The sequence below is a fragment of the Plectrocnemia conspersa genome, unplaced genomic scaffold, assembly GCF_051122295.1.
Source record: "Plectrocnemia conspersa isolate PC_06_02 unplaced genomic scaffold, ASM5112229v1 ptg000005l, whole genome shotgun sequence".
NCBI lineage: Eukaryota > Metazoa > Arthropoda > Insecta > Trichoptera > Polycentropodidae > Plectrocnemia > Plectrocnemia conspersa.
Genome location: NW_028277169.1, coordinates 19,688,621 through 19,712,102, shown reverse-complemented (window position 1 = coordinate 19,712,102; position 23,482 = coordinate 19,688,621). Strand labels below are relative to the sequence as shown.

The window sequence follows — 23,482 nt, the reverse complement described above, 5'->3', positions numbered from 1 at the left end:
CAGAGACACATAAAAAGGATACTAGAAGAAAGGAGGATAACAACGTTGTTTCATGGGAAATGAAGACCCTTACGTATGTTCGACGCGATTCTCGGGAACGGTACAGGATCAGATCGCGAATATAAAGGCTCCTCTTGCTGATATTCAATCGCGTGTGCTTGTATGGAATTTTTATCGTTGCATATAAATACACACGAATTCTAGTGCTGGTATACAGGAAAAAGTGCTACAAAAAATATGGGAATATATTGAACGTAAAAATTCAGGGACGTTGCAAAAGCGCATCGACAAAGGGAAACTTTGTTGAAATTGATGTTGATTGAATTCGAAATCATTGATATGTATATAAACTGGATGTTTTGTTGAGCTTTAGAATCGAATTTTAAAATTCGTTCACGTGCAAATGCACACACAGTTAATACTCGTCATCTATTTTTATGAAGTTGCTTGCAATGAAACGATGTTATCACACTCAGTATTTTACTACACTTCAAAATTGATCAGCTTAACCAAAATCAAATGGTGCACCAATGTATTTAAAACTACTTTTAAGTTCAATATTTTCTTTGTGTCTAGCTAATATTTATGTGTACTCTATTAAACATCCTTATACCATATATTATGTAAAAATACAACATGTATAATTTTAAAATCTATTTTTTATCGCTATATACTGCAACTTTTGTATTACTTTTTTATTTACCTCATTGATCATATGTGATATTATACAATGTAATAGTTCAACTGAAATAATATAATACGAATGTAAATTTATTAAATTGAAAATCTATTAACCAATTTTATATTTTAATTTTAATATTGTTTTATTATTATTGTATATCAATTAAGATAGTCACATATAGTTTGTGTATGTTAATTATATGTAAAGTCTTCCGTGGGTACGTCCATAGGCTCCAGACCTCTAGCTTATTAAGTGCCTAGCCTAGTGTGTGAATATTAGTATAAGTGTCAGAGGAAGTGATCGTTGGTTGTTCGCGTTCCCGCATTTATACCTATGTATATATAGACAATTCTGTTTTAACAACCAATTATAAAAGAGTGGCGAGTTTTCGAATAGATTGCCGTTGGCAGCTAAAGTAGATTACGAACGGCTGTTTGGATGGCAATCCTGAATGCGCGTATTATCTTTTTTAAAAGAATTTGCGACATATGTATATTCATGCCGGGTATTTTTACTATCTGCAGAAAAGTTTTCTCACCCAAGCCCGACAATGACTTTATTTATTAGAAAAATTATAATGGCTCCAACATGAATCATAAAAAATTCACCTTCGAATAAACATGATTTATTTTAACGTTTTGCCTTTTAAAATAAATACTGAACCAGCTATAAACTATATCATTATTAGCAATATTTTTTAGCATAACTCCTATAAAATCCAAGAAGAGACCGCCCGCCTGCAGACAACATATGGTTATGGACACTCACATCATGAGAGGGACTCTAGCATACAAGCACAATACTGTCACTGCCACACCAAACAGAACTCTAAAGATTTTCCACGGACAACATCCCTGCGCCAGGTTCTCCACCACTGCTCAGAAAAAATATCTCGCCTATCATATTCTATCGCAATATGTAATATAATCTAATAAAATTCTCACTAGTTTTCACCTGCGTCTTACTGGCTGTAAAGTCACACTCTGGTTGACTAAATATAATTAAGAACTATCACAGTGATACACGATTCTTAAAAAGAATGGAATAATTTTGATCTTAAAAAATGTATAACTTTAAGTGGTACTCTTTGATTTTGCTGTGGGACAGCTACATATTAATTCATATCAATTTTAAATATATAATATCTAGATGAGAATATTATATATAACAAATTTTGTAGTTAAATACTGTTAAAACTAATCCAATCTTGTAGCAAATAGTAATAAAATAAAAAAATAAACGTCTTAGATCCTTTACGATGAAAAAACACAACAACGAGTAAATTGCCAAATAGGGTCACGTAGCCAATATAAAAGAAGCGAATAAGTTTTTAAAACATATTTTGTTTTAAACTTCGAAAAAATGACGCGACGCCCATAGAATAGATTATTAGAATTTTCGTGATGTATTTTTATCGTTGATTCCTTCCCTTTTAGACGTGTAAAAAGTATTTGTAATGAGGAACTATTTATTAGTCTATTAATGCATTTTCACAGAAATAAATGTTTATTATGGTTTAAATATTATATAATAGAAGCAAAAATATATGTTTATTATTGGAATGTTTTGTTATATCCACAATTGATACTGAATTATTGACACAAATATATTATAGTACATATATTATTAAATTCATAATGCATTTTAAATGTATTGCAGCACTAATATTATTATTGCAGTTTATGGTGCCAAATTTATTCTACATTACATTTTGCAACCGAAGCTTATTGCGAGACAAATTAAAAGGATAGAGTATAATGCGATATACAGAACACATCTACATATAAATACCTATGTACAAACGTATATAGGTACGTATGACATAACAGCATCGGCCGCGGCTGTTTTATGTTGGCCATTACGAAAATTGGTTCTATGGGAGCGATGCATCGAAAAACCGAAATGGCCGCCATAAATAAAATATAATGGAACTTAAAAATAAATAACGTCAGAAATATCCCTTCTTTTTTGTCTTCCGGATGTATTTATTGGCCTACTGTGTACGGTGCGATTCCTTTTTCAGTGGGGGCGGCTGGGAAATTCACGATAATTGTCGGCATTGTGCGCGGATATCCTTGCTTTCCTTGAGGAAAATCAGAAAGCTTCCAGTGCCGTATCTTGTGTAGACAGAGGCATGGGCGGAAGGGCGTGCTAATTATCGAGGTAAAATATTGTACTGTATAATTTGACAGAACCAACGCAGAGCAGACGTGGCAGTTTTTTCCGAGAAAGCCATAAAGAAAGTAATGGATAGCAAATTGTATCCATTAGCCATGGATATTAACTGTTTATGTCCTAAATATAGATTAAATTACATTTATATTTTTTATATGGATTATACAGGAAGACATAGACCCAGATCTCATTTTGTGATTTACATGTAAATCACAAGATAATATTATCTATATTTTTTGTTCAAAAATATCAATAATGATTTTATTATATTATTACTCACATATTAAAATCACACGGTGTATTACAGTGTATCTATTACCACGAAGTTTTAGCTAGAACTCTGAAAATTTTCTAAAATTACGGATAGGGCCCACAATTTTCAGAAAAGGGAAACATTGAATGCTTTATTATTTCTGATATTTCATTTTTTACATGTAATAAACATAAATTTGCTAACACAGTGATTAATAGCAAAGAAACAGTACAATTCCCCACGGACTTTAGAAACAAATCTTTTGAAGCATCTAGAATGCTGCCACACAATTAGGTTTTATCAATGATTATCTTTATACTACTTTGTAACATGGCAATAAAACTGGTTTATACGTCAAAAGATTATTTTAAAATGCAATTGAGACTATAATTTTAACCGCATTTCGTTGATAGCAACCGACGTGTCTTTTAATTTTAAAATATAGTAATTTCAGATAAATAATTTTCAGAAAAAAAGCTCAAGGGTAATCTCATTGAGACTGTTGTAAATTTGTGCTCACCTTGCTTTAGAGGTCTCGATTATTTTGAAAAAACAAAAAAAATCACACAAAAATGATAGAGAGATCTCGTGACCAAACAACTGCGTTAATAATTTAAAATATTGTTTAGGGTTTTGAGGCCGAAGAGGTGTGATTTTGAGACTTATATGCCACAGTTTATTTATAATAAGAAATAATGTCGAGTTATATTCCTTAATCTGAGTGTTGCTGGAAAATATAATATGTCCTCTGGATGATCCACCGACGTCTCCCATCTCCATCTGTTTGTCTCAGCTCGTCACTAACCATTTATCGATGTAGCAAAGTGTCACATATTTTATATTTATTATTCTTGACGTCTCTGTCAAATCACAGATGCGAATGTTGGCAGACCAATTGCATCGTTTCATGATAAAACCAACAAAATATGTTCACGCCTTGAAGTGGAATAGGAACTAAAAACTTTTAAATATCGTTAATACAATAGCGGTTTTTACGCAAGATATATGCATTGTATATCGCTCTTATTTTACGCAAAAAAGGTAGATTTTTCAGTGCTCACGAGTAATTAACGGAATAGATGTGTAAACCCGTTGAGCATTCTTTTATATTTTTAGGTTATTTACTGTCCATAATTTGGAATGCTCGTTTGAATGATCTCAGAGTTAACTGTGCAGTTGGTTATACATGGTTAACCTAATAGCACACCGTCTCAAGACGAAAGGACGCGCGCTAAATCGATGTTACATTTTATCTTGCGTATAAGACTATTGTTTATTAATCACCAGAGTGGCCACCTGGCCAGTTTCTATTTTAAGGCGTGAATAGATTTCGTGTGTGTCCTTAAGAAGCGATGCAATTGGCTCACAAACATCCTCATCTGCGATTCGCTTGAGATGTCTCGAAATAGAATTATAAAATATGTGATACTTTGTCACATATTAGAGATGCAGTGAGAGACGCAGAAGAAAGATATTACGGAGTCGCAGTAGCAAAGACGAGCCAATGAATATATACGACAAACATCACAACCCATAATAATACAAGTTGACACACCAACGAAAACCGCCTCATAGTAGTATCTAAATTTCTCAATGTATGTAGTAATTTATATATGTTTATAGAATAAATTGTTACCATCACATCCAGCATATATTTTGGTTGAAAAGTCACACCCCTTCAGCATCAAAATCTTAAAACATCATTATGTGTAAATACTAAGATTAAGTATTTATTAAAGGCTGATGGAAACTGTATTCAATTATTTTTATTAAAATCTTTGAATCAAATCAAGGTAAAAAAAATATTAGAACTTGTGTTTTATAATAGCAAGATATGAGTATTTTTTGCATTTAAAATTAATAAGCTGTCATGAAAAAAATATTTAAGTCGTATTAATATTTGGTTATGTAATACGATAATTTAATAAATAATTTATATAATTAGACAGCACTCTTTATAAGGCTCTGTAATACTATTAAAGCTTATTTTACGACCAATTAACGTAATTAACCACCACTTTTTAAACAACAACGCAAAACCAATTGATCAAGATCCCACCATATTCTCAAAATATTTTACTAATTTGGGTGATTATCAAATTTTATTAATAAAAAAATCAATAATTATATTTTTGAATAATTAAAATATACGATAATATTTTTTGTGAAAAAACGTTAGTTGTAAGCTGTGATAATTAATTTTAATAATTAAAATCGTTAAAAGGAAATATTTTACTGTGAATCTGAATATTATATCATAGTTAAGAAAATGTATTTTAAACCCGTCTATATTTAATAACTACGCCAAGCAATTTATTGCAAAAGTAATTAAGAAACGCGTCACGGACGTTGTCGTGGAGAGAATTGATTTTCCTCGACTTGACTGAAAATTATGTCCCCTCGTAAACGATTTCGAAAAACGTACCTCGCCGCGGGGCGGAAAGGGTTTTAAGGATGGCTTGAATTATAGGACACCCTTATAAAATAAATTATGCATTTTAATTAGAAACGCTCCGAGGTGCTGATTAATGGCGAATAAATTTACCTGGTTCGTGTTGATCTCGATGAACAGTTGTCTTTCGACATTTGAGTCCAATATCCACGTGCACTGCTGATGGTAGAAGTAGTTTATGGTGCCTGTTGACGTCAGATTTCTCGAGTATATTTCACCTGTAAAAAGCATAAATCTTTAAAATATTTGGGTTCAGTGTCATTATTTGATCTATATTTCTACAGCATTTTATTTGACTTCAATACGTTATTTATTAATTAACTCACTGACATACTAAATTTTAGATAAATATCTCAGTAGTATCAGATATGCTTATAATTTACTGTGACAGATTGCTAGTGACATATATATTTAAAATTACTTTGTCAAGTTTATAGGTTGAATTTTTTTAATACTTAGTGACATAATTTCATATAAAAAAATGTATTAGTAGGTACTAAATTTGAGTCTCATTAGTTTCCCATTTTATTTACGTGAGATCATAAACCATCTATTCAATCGACTCGAATTATAAAATTTTATTTTCAATCGAATCCTATTGGCAGAGTCGTTCAAACTGAAATCCGTCTTATTGAAACATCGTTCAATGGAATCTTGTTTGGCGTGAGCGAGTCGAGTAAATGAAAATCGTCTCCCAATTTTTCTTCGTCGCCTGTTTTTCAGCATGTGCATCAATTTTAGTTAAACAACGACAACTTTGTCTCCATTCCTGAGATCGGCTGAGATAGAGGGAGCGTCAGAGATAAGCCTGGAGCGACGGAAGCCGGACATCTTCATCTCCATTCGTCACGCGCTTTATCCGTTTAACCGCCGAGCATTTGTCTCGGCGCAAAACCGCTGTAAATGGCAACATTAAACTAATGCACGACGCGATTTATGTATATACATATAAATGCACACGTTGTTTGCGACTACGGAATTTTATTTGAATTTATATCGCAAATGACGAAGAATACGGCTGAGACGAATCTGAAGGGTGAGGCATGAATGTTGCCACAAAAATAAATGTAAACATCTCTGTTTTTTTGTTATTTTTCACAATATTTTTTAGTATATAATGCAACGAAAATAAAATAAAAAATATAGCATGAGATAAAGCTTTCAATTTTATTTATAGAATATTTATGAGTAAAACGTATTCGTGAATCATATACATTGTAGTAAGGTTTAATGAGTACGAACAATGAATAATGTTTGATAACAAACCTACATTGTCAACATTATAATTGGCTTTGAACATAGCTGTCAGTCAAAGAAAATGTTTTGCAAGAGAATTTGAAATTGTTATATTTTAAGTGAATGACTTATGTCAAAAATATAATATTTTTTCAAAACAAATTAACCCATTAAAATGTCACTCCAAAATTATAAAGGTATCATGAAACAATTTTAATAAAAACTATTTACATCAACGATTAAAATTATTATACATTTATGATACTATCTAAAAGCTGAAGTAGCTCATTATTAAATATTTTTTAATATCTAACCTAGCTCGATTTTAATTAGTCATAACGATATTCATTCGTGAGATTAGGAAAATCTAGGAAAACGTTAGCTGCGATGATCGATCAAAAATAAACTCATATAGTAATTACTAATTACGATCTCACAGACACCATGTCGGGACAATTAATTAGCGTGATAAAAAACCTCTTATATATCAAAAGCGCAAAAAAAAAAAATTTAATATATTAGTTTACGACACGTTTGACGGTCAACAGGCTTTTGTAATACTAACCTGCCATAAGTGCATTCCAATAGCCGTTCGGAGTCTTTTTAATTAACAAGTGCTATAGAAATGTAGCTGTTAAGCTATTCTTAATGATAATAAAACTAATCCAATTTCATCTCTACATAACCACAATTTGCGGTTGCAGCAAAAAGTGGGCAAGAAAAAAATCTTCACAGTTTGGTCATGTGAATAAAAGCAGATACACAGGGCCCAAATGACAACATTCACTTAAGTCACCAGCCTGATAATAGCAACAATAACTTTAATCAAAACTTTAACCAAAGATAAACGACAGACAAAAACAACTTTTTCTTATATGAAAATAAACATACCTGACACAAAAAATATATCTATAAGGTTACTATAATTATATAAGTAAAACAAGTAAACAATAAATCATTAAAATAAACTCGTTGGGCAAACATAAGCAATATTATATTAATTAAGTTATATTCTTAATCTGTTTGTTACTATTTTGATTAAATAGCTCTTTTTTTAAAGTCATACCTTTCATTTATTATTAAATGATTCATTAAATAAATTCAGGTTTTCTACTCCTCGACATCGTGACAGGTTTGAAATGTTAATGAACATATTTGTCACTAGTCAGCCATGGAGGGTCGCTGAATTTACATAAATAAATAAGTTAGTACTTGATTTAAATAAAACATTCGCATTCAAAGTTTTACTTGGTAAAAATTCTAGATGTTTAAATAAATTGTATTCAATTAAGTGTACTTACCAGAGTGTGTGGTGACAGTATGGTGCCCGCAAAGAGCGTCATCGTTAAATTGGTACGAAGCTCCGAAAGCAAAACCTTTGGTTGTCCAAGTGTAATGTGCCACGTAATAAACGAGCTGTACACCACTCCAGCTTCTCAAAGCAACAGGCAACCATTCAGACTGTAAAAAAATATTATTAATAAAATTAAATAAACTGTACATTTTATTAGTCACAAACGTGATTTTGGGGTTGGAGGATACATATGTAGTTTCAGGGCTAATAATATATATATAATATTTAAATATTATTGATATATTTTAGCTGATTGTGAAATTATGAAGAATTAACAAATTTAATGAATATATTATATAAAGACGTCTATATTATAAAAAATATAATGGAAAGTATGACGACTATAAAAATCAGTACGAAGTTTAATCTCAATTATTTCTTTTCTGAAAAGAAAACTTAGTATGATAAAAAATATTACCATAATAAATAAATTTAAACAGTATTCGTATTGATTTAAAAGATATAAAAAAAATAATATCAGCTGTTGCGAAAGCACACAGCTGCACAATAGTAGCAATGTATGAAATTTCGGCAATAACAGTGTTTTTATTATTATTATATTTGTCGACTAAAATTTATGGTTATGGCTGTTATAAGTAACATAAAGATAAGAATATAAATTTAACAACAACAAACAAGCACAATTAGCTGTACATTAGATAAAAATATGCATAACTGCATTGTTGTAAAACACTTTGAGCGTTGATTATTTTTGAGTTTTTAGAAATAATAATTTTTAAAATACTTACTATAAATATAAACATAGTTGAACAAATCTATACTACAAAATAGAAACTACACATGTCTATCTGACTGTTAAAAAAATCCTTTCAAACGACGTGACAATTGCACATGTCATTTAGGCTATTATTTATAGGTCAATATATGATATCTTAAGAATGCAACTTTTATTTATTAAAGACAATAAAACCGCTGAATATTTATAAAACTAATTTAGTATCAAAAACTATTTTTTCTGATGTGAAAGGTCCATCCAGCTGCGCATTTAACTCTAAGGCTATTCAATACGTCTCTAGCAAATCCTATTGCAGAAATTGGTTGGCCAATTGCATCGCTTGAATATTCGACCAACGAAATTAGTTTACCCCCTAAATAAGTGAAACTGTAAGATGAACACACTTCGAAGGTAGTTAATGCAAAGGGTAGATTACGATAACGGTTTTTATGCTGAAAGACGCATTGTCTACAGCATATTTTATGCACAAAAGGGGCATTATTATGTGACTTATCAAGCGGTTAACGTGCGGATGCTGACAGTGAGGTGAAATCTCTGATAGTTATACTATTAAGTATGCGTCTTGTCAAATGCGTTGCTAGTTTCTTTGAGGTTTAAATTTGTCGTTTGAATGACCTCAGTATTAACTATGAAGCTGGGTGGACCTCCCACAGAAATATAAAAATCAGTTTAAAATTTATACAATTTTATCCAAAAAACGCAGCGGGTATGAGTACATACTAAACGTTAAACTTTCTGTGTATTCAATTTTATTATTGCCGCTCACAAAAGCTATTGAATCTAAAATCAATACAAGCATAAGGATAAATTTCTGTTGTTCATTTTCAATGTATTCACTTCCCACTGAAAACTATTCACTCCGCCGTTTTATAGTTGAATAAAAAAAAGAGTTTCTGTATTTTTTTTATTTCATATTGACTATGGAAATATATAATTATTCATGTGAATTTTGATAAATCAGTGGTAAGTTCTTTCAATTATTACTAAAACACTAAATATTATAATATAATGATACTCTTACTGTTTGTTGTTTAAACATGTCGATGTGTAAAATTTTAAATCTACCGTATGTATGCTTGCGTAATCAAATACATTAAGGGTTCTCTTTGTTACTTGAGTATTGTTTCCAAAAAAAAAAACATAAATATAAATAAACCAAAAGTTAAATTGAAATAGGAGAACGTTGAGTAAAACGGCGTCGGTTTTGTCTGAGTGAGCAGCGCCGATCAGGATTCGATTCACTTTAGTGGGAAAACTTTTTAGTTAGATCCATTCGTTGTCTGTGTGTTTGTGTATGCGAAAAGTTCAATTTTAAACATTTATTCGTGCCATCCCATCGGCCATTATCTGAGAAAGTCTTTCGGAACTGAGCTCGTTTCGTGGCTTAAAAATGGCCCATGTCGAGTTTACTGCGCTCTCGCCCCATTCGCGCAAATCCATCGTTTGTTTTTGCGAACGAACGGACGTTTTGTGATGCTATTATCGGATTTTATATACAAAATGTGTGTGTGGAAGAAAGCACATTGGGAAATAGAAACACTTTTATTGGAAATAACATTGGATTTAAAAAAATCGCACTGTCGATATTTATGGTGGACTCATTTAAATATACAAGCACAAGCAAACCAATAGTAAAACTAAATGTGAATTTGTGGATTTAAAAATAAAACTGTAACATACTGCTAAAAATTCAAGTATTTTTGTACTTGAAAATAATGACAGTTAATAAGTAAACTCAACAGGTGGAATGAAATAGTATTATATATAAATATATATATATATATATATATATATATATATATATATATATATATATATATATATATATATATATATATATATATATATATATATATATATATATATATATATATATATATATATATATATATATATATATATATATATATATATATATATATATATATATATATATATATATATATATATATATATATATATATATATATATATATATATGAATAAAAATCGTAAGATAATAATTTTTTTTAGGTATAAGGTATAAGCTTGAAATGGAACATTTAAAATTACAGGCGGACCTCGACTTTCGCACAATTCACTATTTCACACATTAAAAAAAATTTTTTTAAAATTTAATTTAAAAAAAAAAAAAAATTAAATGAATCTTTTGCTTCAATCGGACGTTCGTATGATACAAACAGGTCTACGATATGTTTAATTTTGCAAAATAAAAATATAATTAAAGAATACGTACAACATTGTGGAAAATAAAGATATATTTCCACAATCTTTAATGATATGTTTCCAAAAAAACACAGCAAAAAAAAAACATGGATGAAATGAAAAATCATTGTCATCGTAGATTGATGACCAGCATCAAGAAGATGTGCCTCTGAATATTTCAATTATTCAAGCAAAAGCTCTTAGTTTGCACAAAGATTGGAAGGATAGATTAAAAAAATATCTTAACATGGTTTTTCAAGCAAGTAACGGTTGGTTTTACAATTTTAAAATGAGGTATTCTTTTCATAATATTAAATTTACTAGAGAATCGGCTGATGCGGATAAAGATGCTGCAAAAGAACGTATTTCCTAATTATCCAAAATTATTGAAGATGTAGAATATTCCTATAGCCAAATATTTAATGTAGATGAGACAGGTTTATTTTGGAAAACTCTTTAACAATGAAAAATATGAATGAAGCCATTACGCACCTTGACAAATTTTTAAATATTATGATACCGATGGAGAACGCATATCTCAAGTGCGTGGGGCAATCAATAAAAACATAGCATGTTATAAAATACTATATGAAGAAAATAAAAAGAATAGTGGAAAACTTTTCAAAGGAAACACCCGCAAACTCCACTTAAACGTGTCTTTTAAACGCCTCTTAAACATCTTACTTGATAAATATTTTAAAATACACACAATTTCAATTTTTTTTACTTTCCTCGACTTTCGTACATTCCACATTCGCACAAATTTTCAAGAACCAATTATGTGCCAAAGCCGAGGGCCGCCTGTACAGTTAAATACAATTACAGCTTTTAAAGCAGCTGTACGTATTTTAAATAAAAAATGTATGACTCAGAATCTATTTGCACATTTTATATATTCGAATGTATAATGAGTTTACATCAAAATAATATCATGATTTATAAAAATATTTTTTTGAAAAACAATTTCATCAAACTGGCGTTTGAAAGTCGTCACTTCCTGTCATCAAAAGGAATTGAAAATGGTTATCTGATACTTTTTAAAGCAATAATTTAAAAATAATCTTTTTAAAGCAATAATTTTTTAAAGCAATAATTTAAAAATAATCATTTTTGCGACCCTTAGAGTCAGAGAAAAATATCTAACTGATTGGGTAGTACTCAAAGTGAAACATGGTGGCGGAAGCGGTATAGTCTGGAGTTGCATGACAGCAGCAGGGGTAGGAAGCCTATACACTTGCATGGGTAGTGTGAATAGTGACATTTTTATTTCATTGTTGGATTCCATTTTAATGGATTCCTACAGGAAAATATTTCCATGCACAGATCACGCTACCATACAATTCCAGCAAGACAACGCTCCATGCCATATTAAGCAAAAAAGCAGGGGTTGGTTTGCGTTTAAGAGTTTGATGCTTTTAGAATGGCCTGCACTGCAGACATTAGACCTAAATCATATAGAGCATTTATAAGCAAAATTAAAAAGAAAGGTTGTCCAACACAATTGAAAATCCAAAATTGCGTACGAGAAAAATTGCAGATAGTCTCTGTCCACCTGTAAGTCATTAGTTGACAGTATGCCAAAATGGGTTGCAGCTATAATTTAAGCTTAGGGTGACCCTACTAAATATTAAAAATAAGCCTAAAATAAACACTTTTAACAACCTTGATCTATTTTTTTGGTTAGAAAATGAAACATATCTAGTAAATCCATAACGTGACGGTTGACCGTTTTATTATATAGCGCATAGTTTGCAACTTTGAGTTTGAAAATGTAAAATATATTCTCAGCCCGCGGACCGTAGTTTGCTAACACCTTTCCTAGATAAAATGCTTTAAAAGCTTTCTCCTAACTTTCTACCTTTACTTGCCGAATATTATTCGTATATTTTATTTTCTAAGAAGTATTCGAAAAAGTCGAAAAAAATGTTAATGAACATATTCCAATTGTATGCCTTTCGAGAGTTCCAAACTAAGGACTTTGTACGCCTAACATAGAAGCAGGTGGTCGTGAACAGCCCTCCACAGTTCTCGGCAACTCCTCAGACATTCCCTTACACTTTCACATCCAGCGTCGCACTTATGAAAAGCCTCCTGCCCCCATACCAAGTTACAAGACAAGGGGTTTTCCCTCTCACATATCAAACTGTGTACCGGTGGTCGAGTAGTATCGGAGGTATTCTTCAGTTTGCCCCCAGAGGGTCGTTGCGGTGCGTGTCCTCACTTCAACTATAAAAAACATAAAAAAGAAGCTCTCCCAACAACAGAAAGAGGAGCCGTATGTACCTAGGCTTTGATTTTTATGTGCGAAAAGTTTTAAATCGGGCAACGAGCACGAACGACCGCCCTTATGGCCGGATATAAATTTTAAAGTCAATAAAAAGTTTATATTGCATACGCGGGCACAAACAACACAACACTTTTGGTTACAGTTAAATTTACATTTTGTAGTGTAGTGTTTTTATGTGCTGGAGGGAATCAAACTGACATTGTGTGTATGAATGGTAGGATACTTTTGAATATGACGCACAATGGATTTTGATCACGTGATAAAACAAGTTTATGGTTTTGTATATTTACAATTAATAATGAGGAAATTAAAATCTAAAAATATTAAATAATTTATTTTATTATGACTTTCTAGAAATACCATAACGTAGATATGTTTATATGTACAATTAAATATCGTTTGTATAATATTTTCTTATAATATAATATCATTCATATTTGTAAATAGAAAACAAGGTTTAAACATGTGTTTTCTAATTACAAATATTTCACAGGTCGGATTGTATTCCTTTGTAATAACGATTAAAACTAGAAGGGATTTCTTAGGAGTAGGTAACTGCAGAGGACACAAAAAATGTCGACAAAACGGGTCAAGTCAAAAATGTTTTTTACTACACAACTACGATTTATCTGGATGTTTTTGCATTTAACATTTTATATTTCCATATATTCACCAGACATATCCATTTTACTGTCTAACAAAGTCAAAAAAATCAGTCTTAAAATTTTCCGAAATTATGTACTAAATGCATTACAAAAATATTACCAAATAAATTGCTTTATGTATTTTTTTAGACTTTATATATTAACTGTTCGAATAACCCTCATAGTAATTTCATTTCAAAACCTAATATATCATGTAGCGGTGACGAGCTTGTTTACTCATATTACACCTTGTCATATCGATTATCAACACTGATAATCGATAGCCACCCTTATCTTCTGATTTAAAAAAAATAAATTACTCATCTATACGCGCTTTAAAATTATTATTATTTTTTTTAATTATTAGTAAATTATAAAATATGATTTAGGTATGTTTTTAATACTATTTTATTGTTTTTAATACTAAGGACAATTTAATTTTAATATAGAGAGCCGTTAAATAATATTATTTTAAAATGTCTGTGAAGTACGTGCATTTATGTTTTTGTTTACTGTATAGACTTGGCAAAAGCAATAACGTGACTGTTTGGTGAGATATATAGAGATCGTGTATTATAGCTAAGGAATACAATCCTGTGGTATTCTGGTCTCGAAAATCTTAAGATTAGAAGCTACATATCTTGGATTTCTCACACTCGTATAGTGAGTTTTTAATAATTTTAATCAAAGGAATAAGCAATATGTACATACATACAGAGCGAATCAATGATTTCGGGCCTCATGAAAAAAATAGATTTTATATATTTTTTAACATCGTAATATAATTTATTGAATAAATAATAATCTATGCTACAAATAAATATAAAAACTAGCCACCGTTGCGATATATTTTACGCAAAAAACAATTATCACAGCCGATAATAATACAACTCGACACGCCAACAAAAACACTTCGACTTCCAAGAACTGTTATTTCAACTTCACCGCCTGATAATGGCATCTTGATTTTTCTCTCTATATATATGTGGTAATTATTATATGTATATAAAATAAACTATTAATTTAGCCTTAAACCACAGAAATATTTATATGTTATGGATTCAGGTTTGATTTTGATCGCAAATCGTGGTTTATTTCGAGATAATATCAATAATGTTGCCCCACTTTAATTATTTTGTAAATTATGAATGTATTTTTAAAATTATTTTAGAAATTTAAATATATTTTACTATAATATATAAAAAATATAAATTAACCTTATCACACGCATAGTGTTATTGTTTCGACGTCGGCATCATTGAGCACCGTATCGCTCAACCCTCGACGCATAAAGGAAAAGTCACTCACGACCCTCGAGTGTTTCGGGACCCTGAAAACTTTATGCATGCAAGTCTTTCCATATCCATTATATCCTAAACCCTTTTCTGATCCCCCATTATGTTCGGGGCACAGTCTCCGTACATAATCGCAGTCGCGATAGGGACGGCGATTGAATACAAAACGGACCCGAGTCTTGCTTGTATCTTTTTCTTCTTAGGGATTATTTGAGAGTTTTAAAAGTACTACTCCACCTCGTGGGGTCGTAAAGATTTTTTATACGAAATTGGATATTGTTTTATTGCGATGTTCGCGGGAAGCGAAGAGGTGAAATATTTTATTTTTGCTTGTAGGGTAATGCTATCAAGGGGAAAACATTTACTTATATACAGAGCTTGTTTTTACTGGATGACTAAAATGATGTATAAGCATAGTGTATGAGTACAATTGCTAAGAATTATTAATTTCTAAGAAATTTTAATGATCAAAATCTTTCGGTAATAAAATTATTTTGTGGTATTTTGGAAATGGAAAGAGGAGTCACACCCATTAATAAACACAGAATCATAACTTTAAATAAATAAATACTAAATTCACGTAATAATATTTACGCAATAAGAGAAAAAAGTAGCCAAATATAAGTTGGATAAAAAAAATTCTAAACTTTGAATTGCTAATGTAAAAAAAGTAAAAATCAAAGAATTATTGACAAGGCTTAGTTCTCTATTGTCAAAGTAGAAAATCATTAGCACAGAATCATGATAGAAGACTAGAAATTAATCATATACAATAATCTAATGCAAAAAGTTAGTAGCTTTCTATGGACAAGGTACCTGTTTATATCCTTAGAATATTATAAAGATTCATCTTTGATTTTAAAAGTTATGGTTAATAAAAATATCAAAGTACTCTATTACGACAATGCTAAATCTTTAGCAATAAATTTGACTTGCAATTTCATTATTCAGTAGATATTAAAGAGAATAAAATCAGAAAAATATTTTTTAGATAAATATTCTATAAAAAAATTCAATCATTTATTTGAAACTAGTAAAAGCACGTAAAAAATAGTTCATATACAGTGAGTCTTAAAAACCGGTCAGTCAGCGAGTGATTAATTCCTTGCCGGTCGACCCAGAGGGACATCTGTAGTTAGGTCCTGCACTTGCGCACTAAACCAGACCGCACTAAACTATACCGACGTCTATTTAGTTAAAAATTAATAATATTAAAATGATCTGAGAAGTTATAAAACGAAACATTTTTAATAACTTTTGTCATAAAACCATTCCGTCAGCCTGTAATACTTAGTATTGCGAACCAAAAAAATTATATTAAAATTAAAAAAAAATCATTATTTTTTAGCATGGTTTCTACATTATCTTTAAATAAAATTGATGAAATGTAAAGGCAAAATATACGACAAAAAAGCGTTTTATTTTTTGATGAAAATTATAAAGATTTCGCTTGACCATCAGATGTTTGATATAATAATTGATAATTGCATATAAAACTGACTAGAGAAATAAATTGACGACAAAGAAAAAAAGATTAGATTAAGAAATTACATTTCATGAAGAATCACTGCATTCTACACTAATAAAGTGACGTTAAAAATAGACAATATTATTAACAAAATAAATTTAATAAAGATTCAAAGGATTAAAACACCATTTATTTGAAGTTTCTTTATCCTCTAGAAACAAGCTACGGAGACACTGTTTTTTACTGCAGTTGAACTCAAAAGGAAAACTTACACTTGAATCTAATATGCCTCATTCAATCCTTCTAGTGAATATCACTGCTCATTTAAATTAACTAAACATCTCCAAGATAAAAAATAGTTAATGAATGAATGACATTTAAAATAAAGCAAAAATTATGCCTATCTGAGAATAAGAACAGTAATTTAATTTATTTTGAAGTACTGTCTAAACAAAGCCACGTAAGCAGCAAAAATATGTAGCTTTAATGCTATATATATCACAAGACTAAAATTTAAGAAAACAGCAATCGCATTTCAGTAAATTTGCTACTCTATTTTTAGTTATATTGTATAGTTTTGAAATCATATACATATGTAATTTTGTGAATTATTTATTAAAGCGTTTTTATTGAAATTTCATAAAATTTTAACTGCATAATGAAGAATACAATGCACTATATAGCTTATTTTTAAAACCAGGTATTGATGCACTAATATTAAAAAAAAACAGGCTCAGTGTTTACATTAACGATATTATGTTATTATATTTTGTGTGAAAAGTAAAGTATTAATCGACTAATTGGTTTTATGGGTTAAGGTAAAAAATAAATATTAAATTCAATATGCGGCCCTTGATAATTTTTTGTTGGGCAATGCTGCCTAGAAGATCCAAAAGGTTGGATCGCCCTGCTAAAAATACCTATCGATAAGTATATTACTTACGACGTCGAGATAAATATGATTATGCAGTGACGTTGTGGAACAAAAGCTTTAGTGGATTAAAACTTTTGTTCCACAAAAAATCCCAGAGACTAGCTTAATATTTTTTGTACCGCAAAGAAAATCGATATTATTAAAATAGAAGACTGGTTTATGACGTTTACTCTTTGTACTTAGTCTAGGTAAACTGATATATAATATAAAATATGTATCCACTCAAGAAAAAAATATTGCTGATTAATATGAGTTACAGAAGGCATTTTTAAATTGCAATAGTATTAAAATATAAATGATTCACATACATTTTATGTGTTACGGCTGTAGATTTACACTAGAAATAATTTTATTTTGTGTAATACATGTAATGTTTTATAATGTATTGACCCTAGTAAAATACGAAATATATAAAATATTTGATATTTATAAAATAAGCAATTCTACAAGGTTGTACGATGTATCCAACGCAATTTTTTTTAGTTGTATATAATGTATTGATATACAAGAGTATTGTATAATATTTTATGTATTTGATAAAATAAAATATTAATACCAAAACATTTCTATAGCAAAAAAACATTTATTTGGAAGTAATACTGGCTTAACTCATTGAAAAAAATATATTTTTTAATTCAATATGATACTTTAGAAAGATTTCACTTTGCCCGTTCGTCTTCTAATAAATTTTCTTTTGTTGTGCAAAATAAAAGAAAGGTTCATCCTCATACAATTTGACCGAAAAGTCATATCCTGATGTTTACGTTTTTTATTGTGTTCTAGGAACTATTATGTCTCATATTTGTAACGGAAACGCTTAGAAACTCTAATACGGGTCAGCGGTTTCCATCTCAATCTACCAAATCGAAAATACAACCGATGTCGAGTTCTTGTGCCAAATTACTATAAAAGTCGTCAATAAGCCCTCGGAAGGTATAATATTATTCTAAAAATCTGTCATCTCAGCGTTTTCCAAATATTTTTAGCAATATTTTTTTGCAGTCGACTGAATACATTAAGCAATTTTTTTTAAAGGAGTAATAAAAAACCTGATTTAACATAAGGTCTGTTTATATATAATATTTATATCAAACTAGATTAATTTCTCATGGGAATATTATTAAGGTATTATTTTAATTAAATTATTAAAATACAAAATAATATAAATTAAATATTAAAAAATAAAAAGGTTACGTCACGCAGAACCCAGAAAAATAGCAGTTTTATCAATGCTTGTAAAAAAACCGCTTTTATTTTTCCTTCACGTTCCGAATGTCAAATAAGTTTAATCCTTCAAAATCAAAACAATAGCTCGGGTATACGAGAATATTAGTTTTGTCGCAGTACTACGCATGAGTTACAAACGAAATGTTGATGAAATTATGCTATTTATTGTCACTCATGTAATCATTAAAAAAAATAAGAATCAATTTTTTTTAATGATTAATATAATTAACAATATAAAATGTGTCCAAAATTAAAACTAAAATGAGCACATATTGAAATCACAACGCTTTTACAACTAAGGCCTAATAAATTCAGCAAAACATTGCTTCATTTTATGCTATGTATCTTTACTTTAGACATATTCATATAGAAGTCCTTATATAACGTCAATCATTTTGCCGAAAAGCTATTAGCACCAGTTCCACGTAAATAGATAATGCAATATTGCTTTAATAAGATAATCGCTAAAACAAATCCAATAGATGTACTCATGCATCATTCTCAGAATAGCAATTACTGTGCTTTATTAAACACTATAACGGCTATTAGAGGCGTTAAGGAGCAAACAAATTGAATATTGTGTGTTTATAATATATCTTATGCTTTGAATCAACATAGTCTAATAATCACAAAAAGCACTTAGATATACGTGAATGCTTTATTAGCAGAAGGGAAAATAGATGACACAATTGGCAAACGCTGAGAGTTGATATTATATGTATATGTATATATGTATATTAAATGTCACCTGATTGTAATTACAAAAACACAGCCCTAAATTACTGCATAAAGATATTTAATAAAAGCAGTGTTGTCAGCTTCTGCTAAATTGTTCAAAATAATTACGGAATAGCGTAGTCCGTAACGTCTCAGACTAGTAACTCTGAGGCTGCGGGTTCGAACCCCGGCAGCGGCAATCAAATTTTTATTTATGTAAAATGCGCTATTGTTATAAATTATATTACACATAATAATTTATAATTATTATTATAGATGTCACCCTTTACCAGACTTTTAGTCTGGTGGTTATTACTAACTTGTATGTATGGGGTCTTATTCTTAAAACTTGCGTTAATTTTCTGTGACCAAAATGATCATCCATTAACGTGGAAACAAGGCAATAGCGTAAAGGATGACACCGCACAAAAGCCCTCGTTAGGAACAGAAAAAATCACATAAATAACACGCAAGTGTTCTTACAGTAAATATTCTCCTGCGTTGAATGAATATTTCTTTGTAATGAAACGGTCACAGAAAACAATGTATTACCGGATGAAAAATATTCCCGATACACAATTTTTTGACCCTGCAGATATTCATCAAGCGAATGTCAATTTCTAAAGGCGTATACTCATTTCTTTGTTTTTAAGAAGCGAGAGCAGCGATTGGCTGGATAACCGCTGCATGATTGTAATTGGTCTGAAAGCTTTGCAGCCTTGGATTCTTGAGCTTGGACTCCGAAGAGGAGAGGGCAATCACAGGAAGTCACAAGCAGACTCCGGCAGATTGGCCCTTGCAGTTCGCCCACGGACAACATACGAGCATGGACGCACGCAACCCACCGCCAGCCAGCAGATTGTTCCTTCCTTCGTCTCCAACAAAAGTAGTGATGCCGTCAGTAACTCCAACCTCAGTTGTCCATCGGGACGACCCAGGTTGAGACTAGCAACGGACCATTAATCGGTCAATGGGAAGCATCGTGCTCAAGTGCTAGGGTCGCTAACGACGCAAACTTGGCTTACACGCGACCTGAGAAAGCGGATAGGAGCACATGAGAACCGTTTTTTCTACACCACCGCTCGGAGAATATACTGTCGCTGCCACACCAATCAGAACTCTGAGGATCGTCCACTCAGAGTTCTGATTGGTTCACCGACATCATCCCTCCGCTAGCTTCTCCACCATCGCTCGGAGAATTACGAACTAGGCCAAAATAATTTGTCGCAATATATGTAAATATAATCTAATATAACTCTAACTAGTTTCCATCTGCGTTTTACTGGCAGCAAAATAACACCCCTTAGGGTTACAAAACCTTAAATAGGTATTTATTATATCTGATTGACTAACTCAGTTGGTACATATTTACACCGTTGTAACGCATTAGGCTTACGCATGTTAGTTTACAACAGAAGGTTTTATAAAAAAAATACATATTTAATCACTTTGGACCAACAGCATGGTATTCGTTCAACCACCTGTCCATTAGTGTCTGGTTATTAGTGTATTTTTTTGTGTGTATTGTACAAATACAATGTATTTTTTATTTTTTTTGTTCATCGTGATGCATTACAGTAACTAAATTTAGGTCATGATGATCTTAATTTATTTTAAAGAAATAAAAAAAAAGTTAAAACGATGACTACATTCAAGGATACCACGACTCTGAATCTGACACGAGTATTTTATTTTATTATCCATTTATTTTGCGAGATATTCGTGACAAAGCTAAATTTAATGTGAAAGCACACGAGAACGCAGAAAATCCATTACCACTGTTTCAGAAAACGTTGAAAGCCAATACGCAACGCGTGGACCTTAATTTTCACATACAATAACAGTAATGTATAGTTGTTGGAAATTTGGCGACACAAGGAAAAATCTTACGTAAACGTATGTATGTGGAGCGATGAAAAAGTAAATATTAAAATCTGGGCTTGCGAGTTGTCAGGGTGCGCAAAAAAGGCGGAGAGAAAAGAGAGTAAGTTGTTTACGAACTTTGGCACGATAAATATATGTAAAAGTGTGTTTACTTTATTTTGCTAGCAGAGTGTTATTTATTTCGCGGGCCCACATTCAGCACCCTAAAAGTCTTTTCATAAATTCGACTAAAACAGAATAAACGGCGGAGAATAGAGGCAAAGACGTGCCTTTTGTACGTATACATTATTTATAAATGTACATGTGTACATACCTATGTATAAGGCAAAGCTTCAAAATCAAAAATAATGAAGGCGAATCTCAACTGTGACCAATGAGGCATGAATCGTTTGTGTTTGATTGATGTTACTTTTTGTATGTATTAAGAAAAAAGTATCATGTAAACAACTTCTTATTTGGGTGTCGGAAATTATTATTCACGAAAGATGTTACACTGCTACGTAATAATAGAATGTAATTAAAGTTTACTTTACAGCGGATGAATACATACTTTTAGCAATTTAGAGTTTTGTTAGACATATTGACGTATTATCTTTGTAGCAAATTATATATAATTCCCAATCAGAAAGCGTTAACTAAACAAAAACGCTTTACGAATAAACACATGAAAGCCAGAAAAGATGACTACAAACTTTGATAACCAAACTCTGGTCAGCAATATACAATAAACATTATATTCCATAAAATAATGCACAAAATGTTAATATTTTTCAAAACAAACTAAACTGTGGCTATATAAGTGCAACTATAATGGTTTCATTTATAGAGCATCACCTGGAAGACATTAAATAAAGGGTACATAAAAGAGGCGATACGGAATTAATTGTTTCACGAAGTGTTTTTCTCATTCGTCAATGCTATTCTAAATACATAAAAGTCTTGAAAACTTATCATATACCAAAATAAAGAGAGAAACGTACTTCAACACACACTCTCGTCTTTTAAATGAAACTAATATTAGATTTTCTTCTTCTACTATTATTCGACTGCCTGTTTAGATCTTACAGACTAAACTTTTTCGATCTTAGAATTACATCTGTATACATAATAACCTATACATAGAAAAGTTTTCTAGTACAACAGTATCGATTTAAATATTAATCATTTTTGGATATTATCGCTACAATATCACAGAGAAGCGATTGTAAAACACCGTTTTTGAGTAATAATTTTCACAGATAAATAATATTTGTATATGTTACAGATAATGCGTATTACGCTATTACCAGTGAAGGTATATTTTAAACAGTAAATATATATTTTCACTAGCTTAGAAGCAGAAAAACTGTATTTTCTATGTCCTACTTTGAGTGCACGGGCTTATTTTGTTAAAACAAAGTTTGTTGTGCATCAATTGAGAAATGTTTTCTGTGATTGTGTCTGTAGTCTCTAAGCGCTTCTGAAGCGGATCTACTCTGGATTTTGGACGATGAACTGGACCAAAGAATGCGAAGAGAGAAGAAGTGTTGGCCAAAAGTTAAGTCGGTTTTATATTATTAAAGTCTAGGTTAAACAATTCTTAAAGTTTGGATGCCTTGAGTAAACCAATTATTAAAGGAGAGCAATTTTTTTTAATTGCGTTACTCGCTAGAGCAGACTAGGAATGTTTGTTTCAAGGCGTTATATTTTTTAAAAGTGATGAATATTTTTGACCTTAACTGATTTATGCCGCATACTTTGCGACTTATTCTGATAAAAGTTTTCTCACGGTGGTATCCCATTTTACCGAAGATAACTATTTTTTCTTGGTATATTAAAACGCTTAATAACAAGCCTAACTGGCATTTCTAATGAGGGAATAGCGTAAGATAGTTATTTCAATTGTAAATAAAAGAGACCGACAATTCACAAA

General features: G+C 30.7%; 1 protein-coding gene across 15 annotated transcripts in view; it reads right to left on the bottom strand.

The window, feature by feature from the left end:
* The window catches only part of LOC148235052 (uncharacterized), a 398,703-nt gene that overhangs the window by 5,752 nt on the left and 369,469 nt on the right, over nt 1-23,482 (bottom strand). For all 15 annotated transcript variants that reach the window (XM_088185419.1, XM_088185421.1, XM_088185409.1 and 12 more), the window contains 2 exons: nt 8,100-8,259; nt 5,656-5,780 (listed from right to left, as the gene is read on the bottom strand). In XM_088185419.1, the coding sequence (XP_088041545.1) occupies nt 5,656-5,780; nt 8,100-8,259 (285 nt within the window). The remainder of the gene's footprint in view (nt 1-5,655; nt 5,781-8,099; nt 8,260-23,482) is intronic.